Source organism: Camelus bactrianus, chromosome 8 (assembly GCF_048773025.1).
Source record: "Camelus bactrianus isolate YW-2024 breed Bactrian camel chromosome 8, ASM4877302v1, whole genome shotgun sequence".
Lineage (NCBI taxonomy): Eukaryota > Metazoa > Chordata > Mammalia > Artiodactyla > Camelidae > Camelus > Camelus bactrianus.
This window is the reverse complement of record NC_133546.1, coordinates 27,878,454-27,892,303: the sequence shown is the minus strand read 5'-3', so window position 1 is coordinate 27,892,303 and position 13,850 is coordinate 27,878,454. Positions and strand designations below refer to the sequence as shown.

General features: G+C 34.6%; 1 protein-coding gene across 14 annotated transcripts in view; it reads left to right on the top strand.

Moving 5' to 3' along the window:
* The window catches only part of LOC105077222 (uncharacterized), a 196,528-nt gene extending 187,250 nt beyond the window's left edge, over positions 1 to 9,278 (top strand). For 6 of the 14 annotated variants that reach the window (XR_012508604.1, XR_012508602.1, XR_012508603.1 and 3 more), the window contains one exon: positions 8,923 to 9,278. Coding sequence is in view for 6 of the 14 variants with exons in the window: in XM_074368355.1 (XP_074224456.1) it covers positions 8,923 to 9,022 (100 nt within the window). In the remaining 8 variants the exon portion in view is untranslated. Of the gene's footprint in view, positions 1 to 1,269; positions 1,300 to 4,025; positions 4,401 to 8,505; positions 8,517 to 8,922 lie in introns of those variants that run through there. The other 8 variants (XR_012508605.1, XM_074368352.1, XM_074368351.1 and 5 more) reach the window with 3 other exon arrangements.
* Positions 9,279 to 13,850: the final 4,572 nt, after the last annotated feature.

Sequence of the window (13,850 nt, the reverse complement as noted above, 5' to 3'; positions counted from 1 at the left end):
ATAAACAAGTTTATACTGTATATTACAGGGAAATATATTCAATAGCTTGTAGTAGCTCACAGTGAAAAAGAATATGAAAATGAATATATGTATATTCATGTATGACTGAAGAATTCTGCTGTACACCAGAAATTGACACAGCATTGTAAACTGACTGTCCCTCAATTAAAAAATAAATAAACAAATAAATCTCCATTCAGCAAATAAACTCAGACTGTTCCCTTAAACGCCACTTCCCAGGGAAAAACAAATCAGAGGAGGATAAGTATAGTTGGTATAATTTCTTCTTTAAATGCTTGATTAAATTCACCAGTGAAGCCATCTGAGCCCAGCATTGTTCTTGAGGGAAGGTTTTTTTTTTTTTCAGTTGAGATGTGATCGACCTATTATATTAGTTTCCGTTGTACCACATAATGATTCAGTATATGTGTATATGTGCAATAATCATCGCAGTAAGTCTAGTTAACATCAGTCACCATACACAATTACAATTTTTTTTCTTGTGATGAGAACTTTTAAGATCTACACTCAGCAACTTTAAAATATACAATACAGTATTGTTAACTGTTACCACGCAGTACTTTACATCCCCTGGACTTATTTGAAAACTGGAAGTTGGTACCTTTTGACTACGTTTTTAATTGTTAATTTTGTTTACTCTGTAGGAGTATTCAATTTTTTTCTTTCATTTTTGTGAGTTTGGTTTTTTGTTTTTCTCAAAAACACATCTTTTTTTTTTACCTAATTTGTTTAATTTCATAAAATTTATCACAGTATTTAATCTTTCATTCTTGCTTTGTATAATTGTACAATTGTATAATTGTAAAATAATAGTATCTAGATTTTCACCTGGTATCATTTACTGTTAGCCAAAAGAACCTCCTCAAGTGTGTCTCATAGTATAAATCTGCTAATCAATATTATTTCTTGGTCAATAGGTTTTTTTTTAAAATAAATTTAAAGATATTGTAGCATTGAATTCTCATAGAAGCCAACCTCTTTATTTTATCCACTGTATTTAATGTGTATTTTTCCTTTTGCTCTTTTTATGTTCTACTTAACATTGGCTTTCAGCAGTTTAATATAATATACCTAGGATTTTTTCCCCTTCTGCTTGGTGTTTGCTTAAATTTTTATAATTATGGGTGAATTTTTTTATAAAAATTTTTTCCAAACAGTATTTTCTCAAATAATCTTTTTGCCCCATTCTTTCTCTTCTCCTAAGACTTCAATTATACAAATGTTATTTCATTTGCTATTGTTCCACAGGTCACTGATGTTCTGCTTATGATTTTTAAGGTAATTTTTGTGACAAATTTGCTCATAATTATTAATAATTCTGGTATAAAATATAAAATATAAAAATAAAAAGATAAGCAGTATCAACAATTCAATATCATGAAATAGCAGTTTTTCATTTTTCTCTTCCAAACCTTACATCTCATTTTCTTATGTCTTATTGTCATGGCCAGAACTTGCAGTTTATATTAATCAACAACAATGATAATAAGCATTCTTATCTTTAATCTTAAAGAGAAAATATTTAAAATTTCACTGTAACGAAGGTGTTTGCTGAGATTATTGAAAGATATCTTCAATCAACCTTAGGGAGTTTCCTAATTTTAAGTATTTTGCTGTTTTTAAGTAAATTTTGAAATGTATTGCTTTTTTTTTTTTTTTCCTAACTCTTGGGAAAATACAGGGCAGTAGTCATTGTGCCATTTCCAGCCATTTCAAAGTGTCTGTATTGTTGAACACATATAGGGTTGTACTTCTTTGTCTGGAAGTCAGGTTGGCTGTGTGACTTCATTCAGCTTATATAGTATGAATAGAAGAGACATGTCACTCCTGGACAGAAATTTTCGAAGTCGGTGTGGTGTAGTTCACCGGGTTCCCTTTTCCCGACTCAGTGATTATATAAGCATGTAGAGAGAAGCAGTGCCCATCAGCCCGGATCCCTCGGTGACTATGATGAGCAGAATCTCCTTGCCAGTGTTCATTGCACTGGTAATATGAGCAAAATCTAATTTGTATCATAATAAACTACTCAGCTATTGTTATTTATTCATGGAGAATAACCTAACCTATCCTTTATTTCTCTCTTTATGCTAAACCATTCTTTCATTTAAGGCACTTAACATTGATCATAATATACTATTTATTAATATTTTTATTCTATAGCTTCCTTTTGTTGATACTGTTGTATTTGGTGTACCTATTAGACAGAACCAGGTAAGCCATGCAGCTTAGAGAATATTTTCTTTAAAAAACTTTCCTTTCCAAGTGTGGAATGGGTGAGAGAAAAATAATTGAGTATGTAGTCCCTGTCCTCAGGGATAAGTCAAACAATTTATTGGAAGAAATTAAATAAGTTCCCAAAGACAATTCTAAACGAGCCATGTGAGCTTAAGGGAAAAAAAGAAAAAGAAGAAAAGAAATATTTTTCTACCAGAAAGAGTGGATCAGAAAGGCTTTCTAGAAAAGGTGACATTTAAATTGAGCTTGAAGGATCAACACAGTAATGACAGGAGAATTCTAGGCAGGACCATTAACTAAATATACCAGGAGAAAAGTATAAGCAAGACGCAGTAATGGAACAGCAAACTATATGGTGTGGCTTACTTATAATAGCAGAGATAAACTGTAGGAAGATAAATTTGATTCATTGGTATCAAAGATTTTTGAATAGGGGAGAAATTTTGTTGTTGTTTTAAGAAGATGATTAATCTTGCCCTTATATTTAGAATGAGTTGCAAGAGGTGGGTACTAGAGGTCATGACAGGTTGGGAGGGGCAAGGATTTTTAATTGTTGAGGTGAGATATTGAAGGCCTGGAAAAGGGGATGAAAGAGATGGGAACAGCTTTGAGTTTTATTGAGCTGTTCATGTATTCATCTGTAACTAAGCCCTTGAAAACCTAAAATTCTTTATTTTCGTATGTTGCAAGCCATATAAATGGAGTCCATAACTGCATAAACCTTATTGGATAACCACTCCAAATGTAGTATTGTATGTTATTGGACACTGACTCAATGTGCTGAGGATCAATACTAAAAACCAAAAGTGAAAATACATGCCTTGAAGAAGAAGAGTTGGCAGCACAAAATTCTGGGAATTAGGTAGGGTATTTTTATGTTTTTCTTCGTTTTTGCCTTTTACGGCACAATAGGCAATCATGATTTAGGTGCATATGCTTATTCTGGAAGAGAAAAGAGACCCCCCCAAAACAAGAGCACCGTTATAAAGAGCAAGATGTAATCAGCGCCACCCAACCTCGCCGTGTCTTGCGTGACTGTGAGGGGTCACATTCAAGGACTATTGACCAGACTTCTTTGTTTCCTTCCTTTTTAAGAGGCAGTTTGGGAATTGTAATACTCCTCCATGTTCTAAAGCATCATTTGTCCAGGAGAGAAGGGTAAAGCGTCAAGCATAGGAGGGTCTCAGGGTTTCTAAAGTGGTCGCTTTGAGAGTCACTTCATATTATATTCATCGGCATATCTTTCTTCCAGTTCTGGTTCTGTTACATTCCCTCTGTTTTCTGTATAAGCAGTGGTGCAAAGGGAGCTATCTTCCTGCTGCTCAAAATAACTAAATTTATAATGTTGGATTCTACTTTTAGCCAGGAAATGCAAACAAAGCTTGGAGACTGCTTGTTCCCTGACCCCAAATTCATTTCATGTTGCTATAGTATCACCCCTGAGAAAACGAGCCGGCCTGTTTTCCTCCCCATAGATGCACTCAATGGGCTTTTGTCAGCTGTTGAATTATAGCATTAAAATTTAAACACTAGGGATTTAATGGAGGATTATTATGACACTCCAGTGCATTCTTTCTGTTGCCATTAGCAACAACCCAAGAATGAAATAAATTAATTGTTTTAAGAGGTACAATTTTCTTAAAAGATGAAGGATCTACCATACATTCTTGGAGTTTTATAAACTGGTTTGTGTGGGTTACTATGAACATGAGAAGAGTCCTGGTGCTTGATAATACCAATCCAATAATTGAAGAATTTTTTTTTTTTAGTTCACCCATCTACAAAGGCTAAAGATATTTTCACAGGCCCCCAGAAGATGAACTTCAATCTGCTGCTCCCAAATGCATTCTCCACTGTCTGGAAGACGTGCAAAGGGAACGGCACAGTGTTCTCCATCTCAAATCCTTCAAAGTGCTGTGGGAATAAAAGAATCCCCGCCAAAAGCCCCAGAGAGATCTGTCTGTCTGTATGGTATGGTAATGACTGAGGCTAGTCCAGATAGGCTTCTAGGAGAAACCCAGCTATTGAAACCTAATGAATGGAACTGAGAATTTCTTGCCACAATACTATTTGTTTCTTTGATCGGTCATATCCTTGTATCATAGAAGACATCAAAATAAATAATAAAAGCAAGATATTGTTGAGTTGGTCTTTGAATTTCCATTTGATTATATATTCTGAGAAATGTTCTTATAGAGAATTTTGCAACCAGAATTATTTCCTCTGCCAGTCATTTGCCTTTCTAGTTGCATGGCACTTTTACCTCTTCCCTGTTCCAATGTCAGCAACCAGGTTTCTATTCAGGATTGTATTTTTCTAATCAGCAACAGAGAGTGCAACAATTTTTGTGCTCTCTCGATTACCAAAATATGGATATAGTCTTTTTTCTCCTTTGTTTTTGTTGGATAATGCTTTCAAAATATTCAATTTCTTTTTCCTTTGGAATACATTCACGTTCGTGGTAGAAATAATATGAAATGAGTAGTAGGCAGTAAATAAATGGTCATTTGGATTTTTCATCACCTAGAGATAATACTTCTTATACTAAGTGTGATTATTTATGGCAGTGAAAGTTAAGCCTTATTTTCACCAAAGACTTTCAGTGCTCCTTGTCCTTTTCTCAAAGGCAATCCTATTGCCAGTGTCTTGTGTTTTCTTTCAGAGGCGTCCATGCAGACATCTTAATATATGCAACTTGTACGTGAAAATGATATATCTTCAGTTTTTAGCTCCTAGTTTTTTCACATAAAGATAAATGTTGAAACCAGAATCTGTATGGGGGAACATAGTGAGATTATTCCTGTGCTGTGGGACCAGAGGGTTGGGGGTTTGAAGGGGGAGACTAAGAGTCTTGCTTTAAAACTGGCTTTACTAAGCAAGCCTACCATTATTTGTGAGGCTGATGGGGCTGGTCAGTAAATGGAAAAGGTAATAGCACATGTTTTTATTCACACTTTATATAACACTGAGAAAACACTGTCCATAAAAACAACAACATTGTTAACATTATTTTAATTTGTCATATTTTGAGTTAACTTAATATGATTTGTCTGGAACAACTAATCTCTCTGTCCAGTCCTGAAATGAGAGGATTTTAGAAGTTCTTTGTCATTTGCTATCAAAAACAATGTTGTAATAAACATCCTTGAAGACATGGTTGCAGGCGCACATATCAATCTGCTTGTACTCCAAGTTACTAGAAGTTGAATTACTTAGGTCAAAACATAGTATACAAAGATGCTTACCATCAGTGAACCAGGCCAGGTGTTTAGGAGTACCTCTAGGAGCTGAGGGCCCCATGGAACCAAAGGTGTCACATCAGGAAGCACAGTGAGATGAAATTTCCCTCTGTGAGCAGCTGCTAACTTTCATGTCAAGCTGAGATGTTGCCAGGGCCAGGCTGACTGTGCTCTTGAATATACCATTTCATCTGACAAGTGAGGTTTATCAGGCCTTTCCCACCCCATTAGTCATTGAGTCCCGGTTGACCCACCCCAAAAATGGTAACATCAAGCCATAGAGTCACAAAGGTTTCTGTGGATCAGGTATTTAGCTTTGCCAAGAGCCTAGTAGCAAGCTATTAACTGGTTTCAAAACAAAACAAAACAAAACAAACAAACAAAAACTTACCTGGTAGCCATGCCAGAGAGGCAATGAGTCTGAAATCCCATAGAGTCCCTCAGGGTGGAGGCTACCACCCTGATCCAGGGACCCTAGTTGACTGAAACTTGTCAGCCAAACTTGAGCTCAAAGGCATCATTAGGGTTGTGAGTTCTATTAGCACTTCTCTACATGCGGCTCTTCCAGGATTGGGAGAAACCTCTTGGCTTTCGTGGGATGAGGAAGAACATTCAGATGGAAAAGCAGCAATAGTACGTTAAATTGGCCCAAACCCCTCAGCCTCCAAGATCATATTAGCTTCCCTTTCCCACTGTGAACCTTGCCCAAAATCCACTCGCTGAATCTGGGTGCCCACTCTCCCCTGCCACTGGAGTAGGTAAGATGACAACTTGGGCAGTTGCATCCAGCAGAGTTCCCCAGCATAATAAAACCAGAGTGTATGACCTTTGGTCTCCCTGGGGGACAAGGAGACCTCTCTGTAAAGCAGCTGAGATCAGGATAGAATTGAAGAGAATAATCTGAGGGCATCAGTGGAGAGAGAGGCTCCTTGCCAGTAAACAAGGCATTGTATTCAATCTGAGCAGGTTTTGAGTAGATTCTAGATAGTGGCTCAACAAAAAGAACTTCTATTTTGGTCTGCCCAAAGCTCTGTGTTGAATGGTAAGATCCTCATTGCTGATGCCCCTTATTTTGGCTTTGAGGACTCTGGTTCATCATTGCAGCCTCATTACTTTCTGGCTGAGGCTGTAGAGATCAATGCCTCATTGTCATGGTAACATTTGCTCATCCACCCTCCCAGAGGAGCGTGAGCAATAACCAAGGCATCATTTGGGCAGTTTGGTTTAATACCACCTCTCACTGCTCTAAACATTTATTAACAGGCAGGACAGCAGGGAACCCTTACTACCATTACATTTAATTTTAACATATTTTTCAGGTTTTCTCTACCAAGAGGCTGTTAAAATTAACATTTTGAACAGGTGTGTCCAAGAATGACATACTCCCTAATGTGGAAAAAATAAATAAGCCTCTATTCTTCCATCTTTCCTAGAAAAGTAACTTAATGTAGAGAGAGACCATAGATTTTAATTAGAATTTCTTAGTCCTAATAAAATAGGCTGCTATAACAAAAAATAGACTAGGTGGTTTATAAATAATGGAAGTTTATTTCTCACAGTTCTGGAGGCTGAGAAGTCCAAGATCAAGGCAGTGAAAGATTCAGTGTCTGGTGAGGATCCACTTCCTGGTTCATAGACATCCATGTTTTCACTGTGTCCTCACTGATGGCAGAGATGAGGAGCTCTCCTGTTAGTGTCCTTACATGAATTCCATTCATGAGGGCTCCACCCTCATGACCTAAGCACCTCCCAAAGTCTTCATCTTCAAATACCATCACAATGGGGATTAGATTTCAACCTATGAAATTGGGAGGGACACAAATATTCAGCCTATAGCAAAGTTTAGTAAAAGACCTTGAATATAATGGTTAGATAATTGATACAGCTGTTTCAAAAGGACAAAGCTCTCTTATAGCAATTGTATCTTATTAGATGGATAAGAAAAGACTAGGAAATATTTGCATGCTTGTTTTCATAAAATTTAATATAAATCTATATTTAGCCTGTATCTTGTCATCATTAAATTCGAGTTTTTGTCTGTTTATTTCAAAAGGACAAAAGGGTTTCTTTCTGTTATTAAAAGATTCTGAGGACTTTTCACTTGTAATTCCAAATGTGTGTTTTTATGAAATAAAAAGTATATTTGTTAACATTATACTTCTTATAAAACTCTGTAATCACTTGTTTTTAATTATGTTTCTTGAATGAGGTTGAGGTTACCCACTAGTCTCATAATAATTTAACTCTAAGACTTCACTGATTTATTCTGTTACTACCTTGGTAGTGGCTTGAACTTACTTTGGTAGTGTCAAAAACATGGTGAGAATATTTGTTAAGCTTTCTACTACTGTATAATCTTGTTTATAATAAATCTTGTGATTTAACATATTCAGTTCTGACAGCAAGCTCTAACTACTCAAGCTTTTCTTCTTTAGAAAAATCTGTGTCAGCAATGAGTATTATCACTTGGGATTTCTGCTCAACCAGTAAAGTAAAAACGGGACCTCGTTGTTGCATTAATCCACTCTGGATGAAATTCAGGTCCTCAGGATTTGTATTTATTTATGTCAGTCAACTACTATCTCTGATCAAAGATCATAGCAAATGAGAACCAACTGTTATTGGTGAGAATCAACAGAATCAACAAACAATAGATATCAACCTCATGGACTGCAGACATTGGAATGATTAGATGTAAGACATGTATAAAATAATTTTTAAATGGACAGTAATATGTTTCTTGAACTAGCAGGTGGCTTTTACCAAAATACAACTGTTAAAAATGAAAATATATAATCTTTAAATTAAAAATTTAGGGAATAATCAGATAAATACAGGGAAAGAGTCAATAAGTAAACTGACGTTTCATCATAAAAAAAAGTACTGAGAAATGCAGCACAAAGACAAAAGAAAATGAAAATTACTAAAGAGGGATTAAGAGATGGGGAAGGTAGAGAACCTAAACCTTATTTTATCAGAGTTTCAGATGAGAATATAGATTATGGAGCAGAGCCAGTTTTTAATTTATTTATTTATTTATATTTTTTTATTTAATCAATTTTCTTTTTTTTACTTTTTAATTGATTTATAATCATTTTACAATGTTGTGTCAAATTCCAGTGTAGAGCACAATTTTTCAGTCATACATGAATGTATATATATTCATTGTCACATTTTTTCTCTGTGAGCTACCATAAGATCTTGTGTATATTTCCCTGTGCTATACAGTATAATCTTGTTTATCTATTCTACAATTTTGAAATCCTGTCTATCCCTTCCCACCCTCCACCCCCTTGGCAACCACAAGTTTGTATTCTATGTCTATGAGTCTGTTTCTGTTTTGTATTTATTCTTTGTTTTTGTGTTTTGGGTTTTTTTAGATTCCACATATGAGCTATCTCATATGGTATATTTCTTTCTCTTTCAGAGCCAGTTTTTTCAAAGGTCACAGTGAAAAAGAATTTTCCAGAAATGAAGATAAGAATTTAGACACAGGAAGCATAAGGTACACTAAATGGAATAGATAAAAATGAATCTATAACTATGTACCTTCCACTGAAGTTTTAGAACTCCAGAGACAAAGAGAAGCTCACAAGAGCAGCAGCTCGAGAGAATAAACAGATACCCTCAAGAATGAAAAACTGAACAAAGAATAAATGTCGCAGCAACAATAGAAGCCAGAACACAGTGAAATGATAAAATTATCAACCTAGAATTATGCAACCACCCAAACTCTCTTTCAGTAACAAGGGTAAAATAAAAACATATTTACACAAATAAGAACTGAGTGTTTTTTTTCCATCAGCAGAATTTCAGTAAACTAACTTCTAAAGTATGTTCTTCAGCATAAAAGGGAATGATTTCAAAAGGAAGACCAAAGATGCATAAAAGAAAAGAAATGGAAACAAATGGTGTACAGAATAGGCAAACCAATGGTGAATTGTTTAAGAAAAATAAAAGGGAGATAGAGGCAAATAAATAGTATTAGTAATGGAAGAGAGAACATAACTAAAGGTAGAGCAGATTAAAAATATCAAAATACTATGAACCTTTAAATTTAGATAGAGAAAAAATTTGAATTCTTGGAAAAAAGTAAGACAATAAAAGAATAACCTTATAATAATATGATTAATTGTATAATAAGATTAAGAATAATCTGGTGGGTTTCAGGAAACCTACCACAAAAATATGGCACCTTGGCATATTGAATATTTTAAGCTGAAAGACCTTGAGACAATGGCAGGAAGGTCCCTTTGACCTTTCCCTTGACTTTCTCTCCTGAAACAGGTCATAAAACCTTCATGTGGAAGATGCCTTCCCTAGGAATATCTTTATCTCTAAAGCCAAAGGGATGCCAAGAAGAATGTGAACAGGCTTTGCTGTTTCCCCAAGTTTACTATACTTCCCCCATACTCCTTGTCCTATCATATTTCTACACAACTGCCTACTCTTCACCAAACCTAGAACCAATATACTCATGTCTAACTATTTCTTTAGATCTTCATTTGTTTATGATGGCTCCCATGTCATATAAAACTTCCATAAATTTGTATGCTTTTCTTCTGTTAAACTGTCTTGGTCAGTTAAATTTTCATACCTAGCCCAGGACCGTAAGAGGGTCAAAGGAAACTTTTTCCTCCCCTCTAAATCTTATAAGAATTTAAAACTGAATGTTCATACATATAAACTTTTACAAAGCCAGTAGCATGTCTAGATAATTTTAAAGGAAACATTTTACTAAATCTTCTTTTAATACATCATTCCAGTCTTGTACAGATTCTTCCAGAAAATGGAAATAGAAAAGAAGGCCATTTCATCTTATAAGCCAAATACGACCTTAATAACAAAAGCAGATATATTAGTTTGCTATTATTGCTGTAACAAATCACCACAAACTTTGTTGCTTAAAACAGTACACATTTGTTATCTTAGAGTTCTAGAGGTAAGAAGTCTGACACAGATCTCACTAGAGTAAGATCAGGGTGTGGGCAGAGCTATGTTCCTTTTTTGAGCTTAGGGGAGAACTGGTTTGTAGGTATGTCTTAGCTCATGGCTTTCGTCCTCCATCTTCAAAGCCAGCGATGATGGGCCAGGTTTTCACACTACATCTCTCTGGTTCTTCACAGCTGAGAAATGGTCTCTGCTTTTAGGAACTCATATGATTAGATTGGGTTCACTAGGATAATCCAGGCTAATCTTTCCATCTCAAGATCCTTAATGTTAATCATATCAGCAAACTCTCTTTTCCGAAATAACATAGAATGTTCACAGGTTCTTGATCTTAGGACATGGACATCTTTTGGAGGGGCATTATTCTGTCTGTCACACCCAACAAGCATATATGAAGAAGAAAAATTGGAGGTCATAAGCATATATGCAATATATATGGAAGTATTCTAGACAATTTGGTAAAAAGTACTTTGGGAATCTTAATTCATGATCATGTTATGATCAAGAAATTTGACATTGTTAACCAGCTTAGAAAAATTTGAATGTAATTTACTACATTAAAAGAAAAATACATTATATAATCATCTCAGTGGCTAGAGAAAATAATTGCTAAATTCAGTAATTATTTATGATCTTAAAAATTCTTAGTAAACTAGGAACTAAAGATAATTTCCATAATCTGACAAAGGAGTTCAATAAAAATCCTACACTGAACATCAACCTTTGAGGTAAAATTCTAAAAGTGCTCCCTTTGAAATCAGAAATAAGTAGATCACTCCCATTCAACAGTCAAGTAAAACAAAAAGAAAGCCCTAAGGTTTGGAGGGGGAATTTAAAGTCTTTAAAATTCGCATACAGAAAACTCCAAAAAATCGATAGGACTAATAAGACAGTATAGTCAGGTATTTGAAAAAAATTAATATATAGAAAGCTGAATACAGTTGCAATAAAGCATCAGAAAATGTAATTTTAAAATAAATACCATTTGGTGTATCAACACAAATTACAGGATACATAGAAACATATCTAAAAAATATATAAGGCCTTCATGGAGAAAACTTTTAAATATTATTGACAGACATTAAAGAAAGCCTAAATAAATTCAAAACTTTGCCACCTTCAAAGAAGACTTCCTATCATAGGAAGTCTATATCCCCAGCTATTCCACAAGTTATCATTTAAAGAAGTCTTTCCGCATATGCCCCGTCCCTTAAAACAGGCACAGTCATCTTCTAACAGCATTATTCACATAATAAAAATACTTTAAACTTAAATGACAAGGAACACAGATATTATAAATAAACACGAATATAGTGACACAGTGCACTAGTATCCAGGAGTGAAAACAATGAAGCTCTGAAACACATGAAGGAAAAAAGTGGTAAAATACGTATGATATGATTCAGTTTTATAAGACTCAAAAACAAGAAAAAAATAAATTTACCCTATTAACAGATATATTTTGGGAAACTTTAAGAAGTGAACTATAAACTAAAAATTCAGGAGAGTGGTTACCTCTAGGGATAGAAAGACGACATGCAGAGAAATACACAAATACACACAGGTAGTTCCAAAGCCTTTGGTAATGCTCTAGTGTATATATGGATTCATTGTTTATTTCATTATTATGCTTCATAACTTACTATATGTCACTTACATTTTACGTAGATTAATACTAGATGATAAAAATTTAGAAGTGTGCATTACAAATAAGGGTAACAAGATTACAATTAAACACAAAAACAAGTACAATGTTCTCAACATCAGTGATAACCTTGGTTAATATTTTGGTGTATTTCCTGCCAGGAAACACACACACACATGCCCTTGCCATTTTATTTTCTAAATAGGATCATATTGTTTAGACAATTAGGTATTTTCTCTTTTTATTAAGATTATTGTGAATATTTTCTCTTCTTTTCTTAAATAGTGCTTTAAGACATGTTTTCTAAGGGCTATATTATTTACTGTTGTCAAATTACCATAGCTTATTTATCTAGCACACCAGTTTTGACATTGGCATTGCATTCTTTCATTCTTGTATTGTTACGACTGTGATGAACATTCTTCTACTTAGTCCTTGGTACACACAACCTTGATTATTTCCTTTGTGTAAATTTCTAGAAATAGAATTGCTGAATACAAGTATACAGATTTAGGAGGTCAAATTAAACCTTTAACTTTAGGCTGCACCCATGAGTCACAGCTTTCCTTCTCCCATACACTGTGGTATTAAACACAATACTGTAGATTCTGGGATGAGTAACTAACCTAGTCAATGGAGAAATCAACCTAGCATTTCCTCATCTTTCTTTCTTCCCTTCTGTGTTCCATTCATATATATAAACAAACCACTAGAGGTCATGAAGTATTGGGAGAAAACCAACAAAGATAAAGAAGGAAACCAATACTCTAGAGAAAAGAGAGGCTTCTTATGAAAAGGAAATTTAAAATAATCGTCCTCAACAAGATTCCAGAGAACATTGTATCAATAAAACCAAAATATGCTGCTACAAAAAAAAGAAAAGCCAGAGAACCAGAAGTTCTTTTGGAATTTAAAACTATGCTTCTAGAAACAAAAATATTTTAAAACTATGATTGTGGAGAGGGGACGGTATAGCTTAGTGGGAGAGTGCCTGCTTAGCATGCACAAGGTCCTGGGTTCAATCCCCAGTACCTCCATATAAACAAACAAACAAACAAACCTAATTATCTCGCCGCAAAATGAAAAAAAAATTATGATTGCAGAAATAAAATTATTCACAAAGGGACTGAATAAAAAATAGTCTTGTTAGAAGACCTAGTCACATCAAGGAAAATCTCCCAGAATGAGAAGCAAAAAGACAGATACAAATTAGATGATGGATGTGAAGATTTTTTGGATATTAAACGACAATGAATATATAAAGAAGCATTAGCAATAGGTAGTGTAATATACAATGGAAGAATTCTAAATACATGGACAGAAAATTGGGACAAATATATTCACCTAGTATATAAATATGTGAGGCTATCTATGTGTGTATCTGATTAAACAGTTGAGTTGTGTATTAATGGCTAAATCACTTTCTCTCTCAGAAGACATGTTTTACTATAGAATTATTTCTCAGTATGTGGAAATCACATAGGTTCCTGGAAATCACAAGATGCAATTTCACACAGGCTGAAAATGTGGGTAGCATGATGTTTCCTGCCTGTTCTGCTACTTCTGTGATTATGGACAAGTAATGCTTGTGTAAATATACACAAGAGACAAATAATGGTCATTGGAAAGAGGGATGAGTTTTTCCAGCTTCTTCCAGGGTTCAGATTTACAACAAGGATTCTGCATAGTTTTCATTTCATCACAGACCAATTTTCCTTTTAAGTGACTTTGAATCCAAATAGCACAGAGAATTTCATTTG